This window comes from Rana temporaria, chromosome 9 (genome assembly GCF_905171775.1).
Source record: "Rana temporaria chromosome 9, aRanTem1.1, whole genome shotgun sequence".
Classification (NCBI taxonomy): Eukaryota; Metazoa; Chordata; class Amphibia; order Anura; family Ranidae; genus Rana; species Rana temporaria.
In genome coordinates this window covers 169,836,522-169,844,333 of record NC_053497.1, presented here as the reverse complement: position 1 = coordinate 169,844,333, position 7,812 = coordinate 169,836,522, and the positions used below count along the sequence as shown (strand labels likewise).

General features: G+C 45.5%; 1 protein-coding gene across 1 annotated transcript; it reads left to right on the top strand.

Annotated features, from left to right (window-relative positions):
* The first annotated feature begins 6,790 nt into the window (after positions 1-6,790).
* On the top strand, positions 6,791-7,812 carry LOC120914614 (olfactory receptor 1L4-like). Its single transcript, XM_040325298.1, has one exon. The coding sequence runs from the start codon at positions 6,847-6,849 to the stop codon at positions 7,810-7,812; it is 966 nt and encodes a 321-aa protein (XP_040181232.1). The 5' UTR covers positions 6,791-6,846.

Below are 7,812 nucleotides of genomic sequence, written 5' to 3'. Positions count from 1 at the left end.
GAGTACTTGTACTCGGGGAAAATGCTCCGATACTTTACCAACACCTGAAAAAAGTATCGGTATTTGGTATCGGCGAGTACTTGAAAAAAAGTATCGGTACTTGTACTCGGTCTCAAAAAAGTGGTATTGGGACAACCCTAGTGCTTACAGGTGTTAGCTTGTATTCATATAGTTTGACCCTTTTTCCACCACTGCCACAAGGCTTACAGCAAGGGCAGCAGCAGAAATTTACGATAGGTGGTGGGTAAAATACACTGCCCCACTGCAGTGCGTCAATACATTTATACAAGTTTAACCACTTCAGCCCGGAAGTTTTTTACCCCCTTCCTGACCAAAGCACTTTTTACAATTTGGCTCTGCTTTGCTTTAACGGACAATTGCGCGGTCATGCGTCCTTTTTTTCCTACAAATAGGGCCAGATCCACATACATTTAGTTCCGCGCAGCATATCAGAGATACGCTACGCCGCCGTACCTTACCTGGCGCATTTTCGAATCCTCAGCGAGTTCGCGCCGTAAGTTACGGCGGCGTAGTGTATTTCTGGCGGCGGATTTCAAATTGGGCGGGTTGGGGTGGGTTTCATTTAAATGAAGCGCGTCCCCGCGCTGAATGAAATGCGCATGCGACGACGCAAAGACTTCATTTTTTTAACTTAGACGTGAGTTACGTCCATCCCTATTCACGGACTTACGCAAAAAAATTCAAATTTCGACGCGGGAACGACGGCCATACTTACATACATAACATGGCAATTCTATCTATACGCCGCAAAATAACAGCTTTAACTATACGCCGGAAAAAGCCGACTACAGACGGCGTTAGAAAATGCGACGGCCGCGCGTACGTTCGTGGATCGTCGTAAATCGCTAATTTGCATACCCGATGCGGAAAACGACGTGAACGCCACCCAGCGGACGCCGAAGTATTGCATCTAAGATCCGAAGGCGTACGAAGACGTACACCTGTCGGATCTTACCCAGAAGCCGTCGTATCTTGGTTTGAGGATTCAAAACAACGATACGACGCGTGAAATTTGAAAGTACGCCGGCGTATCAGTAGATACGCCGGCGTACTTGCTCTGTGAATCTAGCCCAGAGCTTTCTTTTGGTGGTATTTGATCACCTCTGCGGTTTTTATTTTTTGCAATTTAAAAAAAAAATAGCAACAATTTTGAAAAAAAAACAACAATATTCTTTACTTTTGCTATAATAAATATCCCCCGTTTAAAACAAATTCTTCATCAGTTTAGGCCAATATAAACTGCTCAAAAAAAATATTAAAGGAACACTTTTGAATCAGAACTCCTGGGATATTGATCTGGTCAGTTAAGTAGCAGAGGGGGGAGGGGTGTATACAGAGGGGGAGGGGTGTATACAGAGGGGGGGAGGGGTGTATACAGAAGGGGGTTTTAATCAGTTTCAGCCGCTTTGCTGTTAATTGAAATTAAGAACAGGTGCACTAGATGGGCAACAATGAGACAGACAATGTTTTTTCACGTGGAGGGGTCTGACTTTTTTTCCCCTACTCATCTTTTCTGATTGTATTTCACTAGTTTTGCATTTGGCTAGGGTCAGTGTCACTACTGGTAGCACGAGGCGATACTTGGACCCTATAAAGGTTGCACAGGCAGTCCAACTCCTCCAGGATGGCACATCAATACGTGTCATTGCCAGAAGGTTTGCCGTGTCTCCCAGCACAGTCTCAAGAGCATGGAGGAGATTCCAGGAGACAGGCAGTTACTCTAGGAGAGCTGGACAGAGCCGTAGAAGGTCCTTAAATCATCAGCAGGACCGGTATCTGCTTCTTTGTGCAAGGAGGAACAGGTTGAGCACTGCCAGAGCCCTACAACATGACCTCCAGCAGGCCACTGGTGTGAATGTCTCTGATCAAACAATCAGAAACAGACTTCATGGGAGTGGCCTGGGGGCCCCATGTCCTCTAGTGTGCTCTGTGCTCACTGCCGGACACTGTGGAGCTTGATTGCATTTTCCATTGAACACCAGAATTGGCAGACTTGCCACTGGTACCCCATGCTTTTCACAGATGACAGGTTCAACCTGAGCATATGTGACAGATCTGAAAGGGCCTGGAGAAGCCGCGGAGAACTTTATGCTGCCTGTAACATCGTTCAGCATAACCGGTTTGGTGGTGGGTCAGTGATGGTCTGGGGAGGCATCTCCATGGAGGGACGCACAGACCTCTACAGGCTACACAATGGCACCCTGACTGCCATTAGGTATCGGGATTAAATCCTTGGACCCATTGTCAGACCCTACGCTGGTGCAGTGTGTCCTGGGTTCCTTCTGGTGCACGACAATGCCCAGCCTCATGTGGCGAGAGCATGTAGCCAGTTCCTGGAGGATGAAGAAATGTATACCATTGAATGGCCCCCACGCTCACCTGACCTAAATCCAAAAGAACACCTCTGGGACATTATGTTTCGGTCCATTCGGTGCAGCCAGATTGCACCTCAGTCTGTTCAGGAGCTCAGTGATGCTCTGGTCCAGATCTGGGAGGAAATACCCCAGGACGCCATCCGTCGTCTCTTTAGGAGCAATGCTCTGATGTTGTCAGGCATGCATACAAGCACTTGGGGGGCCATACAAACTACTGAGGACCATTTTGAGTTGTTGCAATGAAATTTCAGCAAAATGGACTAGCTTGCTGCAGAATTTTTTCACTTTGATTTTCGGGGTGTCTTTGAATTCAGCCCTCTGTAGGTGGATAATTTTCATTTCCATCAAAGGACGTGCCATCCTTTCATTCCTAACACATTACCCAGTCCATATCAGTATAGATATCCAGCATGAGATTTTTGCCCTTTGAGATCTGATATGTTTTCAAAGTGTTCCTTTAATTTTTTGGAGCAGTGTATATTCTTCTACATAATTTTGGCAAAAAAAAAAATCACAATAAGCGTATCTTGGTTTGCGCAAAACTTACAGTGTCTTCAAACCATGGGAAAGATTTATGGAATTTTTTGGGCATTGTTTAAACTTTTTTTTACTAGTAATGGTTGTGATCTGCGATTTTTAGCGGGTACAGTGACATTGCGGAGGACAGATCGGAAACTTTTGACAAATTTTTGGGATCATTGTTGACAATTATACAGCGATTAGTGCTATAATTATGCAATGATTACTGCATAAATGTCACTGGCAGGGAAGAGGGCGATCAAGGGGTTAATTGTGTGTTCCCTATATGTGTTCTAACTGTATGGGGATAGGACTGACTGGGGGGGAGACATATTGTTGTTCCTACTTAGTAGGAACAAACAATATGTCTCCTCTCCCCTGACAGAACAGGGATTTGTGTGTTTACACACAAAATCCCTGTGCTGGCTCTCGTGCCCGTGATTGCACGTGGTTGTCAGCGATCGGGAAGGGAAAGGTGGTCCGTTATGTCTGGTTGACACATCGGTCACAGATTGTGCCACTGCACCTCCTGGAGGCGTGCATGAGGTGCAATCCTGGGAGCACATACGGGTATATTGCATGGAGGTATACTATATTGTGCATCCCTGAGGTGGCTGATACACAGCGATACTCCCATTTGTTTTTGATTCTCTATCAGAACGTCTTCTGATAGACCTCTTCTGGTAAGAGGCATGCTCTCTCTGAAGATGGTGGAATCCCTGAAATATTCACAAGCAGGGGCGGACTGACCATTGAGTCACTCGGGCACTGCCCGAGGGCCCCATGCCACTAGGGGGCCCCATCCGGGTTGCCAGGCTCAGTAAAACCAGGGACAGTATGTAAAAATCTGTGTTTTTTTTAGATCTGTCCCTGATATGTCCGAAAATGACATGCTTTTAATGTGAATATCCCAAGATTTTAGCTGCCCGCCTCTGCACTACCTCCTGGCGTGGTGGCCATCTGTAAGCCAGAGGGGCCCCATAATCTTCTATTGCCCGGGGGCCCCATGAGTTGTCAGTCCACCCCTGTTCACAAGTGTTTATATTCTTCACAGAGCACTTTATTTTTGGACTTTATGTTTGGATTCTCCTTTGGACTTTCCAGTTGTCCTTAAATGTAATAATCAATTCACTGTGGAACTGATTTGTTCATTGTTCTGTTTGTTGTATTGCACTATTGGGATATTTAAATAGGAAGCACAACTCTATTTTTGCATTATTTAAGGTATGTTCTGATTTCAGACATTTTGGTATGTGCTGCATCCAGGGGCAGGCTGGGCCGGGGGGCAGGCATGCATTTGCCCCCTGGGCTGCTCTAATATGCTCTACAAAGACTGCCGTGTCGCCAGCTCAGAACCGCACATGCGTAGTTTTTGAGCTGGCCGAGTGCTGGACCTGCTCTCTCTCTTTTCCCGCCCACACTCCGGGCAGCCCCTGTGCTGTCTGTGAAGAGGATGTGTGAGCGGGAAAGTTAAATCTGAGCAGTCGGCTAGAATCGAGTAAGTCTCCTGGGAGGCCGGGACCATACAAGTAAGTGAGCTCCTCCTCCTCTCTACCTCTCTGCAGCTAAAAAGTTTTTTTGTTTTTCTAGCAGTACAATACCTTGCCCTAGGTGTTATGATGTGGGCTCACACTGGGATGCTGCGGTTTGTCTGCAGTGCTGGTGTACTGGCAGTCTTCCTGAATGTTGCCCCTATTCCCATAGAGGTTTCACATTTTTACTGCATGTTCTGAAAGTGCACAAAATGTCCTGCATGCTGCAATTCCAGAAAATGCAGCAAAAATGTGCAACCTGAGGGACTATGGCCCAGATTCACGTAGGGCGGCATAACGTTGTGCGGGCGTATCGTATCTTATTTACGCTACGCCGCCGCAACTTAGAGAGGCAAGTGCTGTATTCACAAAGCACTTGCGTCTTAAGTTACGACGTAGCGTAAATCGGCCGGCGTAAGCGCGCGTATTTCAAAGTAGGCAGGTCGTGGGCGTGTTGTATTTAAATCAAGCTTGACCCCATGTAGATGCATGGCCGAACGAACGGCGCATGCTCAGTATCACGTTGTATTTACGCCCAAAGATACGCCGGTTCAATGCCTGTGACGTGAACGTAACCTACGCACAGCCCCATTCACTTACGACTTACGTAAACGACGTAAAAAGATACGCTTGTTCCGACGTCCATACCTTGCATGGGCTGCAGCACCTAGAGACCAGCTTTATCTTACGTAAACGTTGTAACTAATTGCGACGGGCGTACGTACGTTTGTGAATCGGCGTATCTGGCTCATTTACATATTCAACGCAGAAATCAATGGAAGCGCCACCTAGCAGCCAGCGTAAATATGCACCCAAGATACGACGGTGTAGGAGATACGCCGTCGTAAGTCTTTGAGAATCTGGGCCCTATGACTGTGGAAAACTGCCGGTACACCAGTGTGGGTCCAAAGGCTTGTATTCACTTGCAGCAGGAACTGCCACTTCACTGAAAAGTGACAGGAAGACAGGGCCGGACTTACCATTGGGCTTGACTGGCAACAAGCCCATGGGCCCCACCCAATAGGGGGCCCTTACATTTAAGTTTTTTCAATAATATGCCAGTCATTTAAAGTGGTTGTAATCTAAACCCTCGGACACAACATTATCTTAAATAATAGCCTATAACATAGGCAGCTGATCATTAGCATGACGTCACCGCGCTTGCACACATTAGCCCCTCTAAACTGTAATTTAAAGCTTGCCGGAATGCAGTCTGTGAGAACTTCCCCTTTGTCCGGCACAGAGGAGAAGTCTTGCTGTGTTTAGCTCCTTCCACTCTTCCTGATACTCCCCTGTGTGACTAAAGAAGACGTCACAAAAGGGGAGTGAAAGAAAACAGCAGCCGCAGACACAGCAACGAATGGTTACGGCGCAACGGCGCATGCATGAGATTACCATCAAGGACACAGTAAGTGCGTAAGTGACGACATAATTTGAATCACATAACAGCAGTACGAATGCCGCTTGAGATACCCGGAAATACAGAGAACGAAACCATCCTAAAAAAGGCATTTGTAGGCCTCATTTTTGGGGGATATATATATATATATTGCATTGCGATAAACTGTTATAACATAATAATTGAAAAACTGCAAAAAGCAGTCCCTCTCACTCTGTGCAGGCAGTATCAGGCGGTCTCTCTCTCTGGGGTAATACGGAGCAGTCTCCCCCTCTCTCTCTGTGCGGGGAATGTGGTGTAGATGGATGGTGAGCTGATTCAGTGGTTCAATGGGCCACTTGACTGGACTTGCCGCCCAGGCCTAAGGCTGCCAGCCCTCTCCTGGCTGCATCCTTGTGTGTTCTCTTTTTAATTTATTGGACCTAGCGCATGACAAATTTTTTATTTAGTTTTAGTATCTATGTAGGAGCAGGGTTGTTACCCTAGGATAGGATTTCAGAACACCCAACACTCTCCTCATCTCCATAGGTGTAGATCACAGAAGAGAACTGACGAGAGTTGATGACATTGATATTTCAATTTAATGCACAGGAAATTACAACACTGGAATATTCTAGCAGGATCAACAGAAAAAAAAGAAAACGAATGCAACCTCAACATCTAAGGACTGGTTCGCTGAGATATATTGCATTTTAGGAACTGTTTTAATTACGTATATAAAACTATAGTCTGTTATCCAAAGTCTACAAGATCTTTTCTCATAGACAATTATTAAGTTGTTAAGGCTTCTTTTACGTTATCAATAGACTATAAATTCCATTGATCTGATTTGTATTCATTGTGTAGCCATTTTCACCAAACATGAAGACTATGGGTAGGTTTTAAAAACCTTTTATTTACCCTATGACAAAATGTGCTTTGAGTTACACTTTATATCTACAGCTGGGAGGAGCCATATTTCAATGAATTAAATTGTAAATACTCCTGATTTTTGTTAAATATGGATTTGAAGAATCAAACTATCCAGGGCTTCACTCTGCTGGGCCTTTCCGAGAAACCCCACTTTAGACTGCCTCTCTTCTCCTTTTTCATGGTAGCTTACGTTCTCTGTGTTTTGGGCAACAGTGTTATTTTCATGCTCATCTTAACCCAATCTCAGCTCCGTACCCCAATGTACATCTTACTGGGGAACCTTTCTGTTGTTGATATTTGCATGACCTCTATCACCATCCCTCGGGCTCTTTGTAGCCTCCTAACTCAAAATATGGCCATCTCATTTCATGGTTGTTTTGTGCAGCTCTTCCTCTTCCATGCAGTTGGTAATATGGACAGCTTTCTACTGGCCATCATGGCCTTGGATCGGTATGCTGCTGTTTGCCAACCCTTGCATTACACAACCATCATGAGCAATAGGACGTGCATTGGTTTAGTGACTTCTTCGTGGGCTGTCGTTACTCTACATTCCACCCTGTTCACAGTTATGACATCTACTCTTCCCTACTGCAATTGGGTTATCCATCACTATTTTTGTGATGTTCCGGCCATGTTGCTGCTGTCTTGCAAAGACACTTATGCTCAGCAAATGACTGTCTTCATTGAAGGGTCTTTAATTGTCATGGGCCCCATGTTGTTTATATTGGGCTCCTACATTCTCATCATAAGAGATATTATGAAGCTGCGGACCTCCAAAGGCAGAAGACGGACCTTCTCTACTTGTTCCTCTCACTTAACTGTGGTCATCTTATTCTACAGCTCCATCATATTTATGTACTTTCGCCCAAGTGCCCTCTACTCTGTAACCTATGATCAGGTCATCAGCGTGGTCTACAGTGTCATCACACCAATGTTCAACCCATTTATATACAGTCTAAGGAACAAGGAGGTCAAAGGAGCGATGAAGAAGGTCACACAATGCTGCAGTGATGAAAGTCTAAAATGGACTCAAGAAAAAAATGTAGAAGACTAG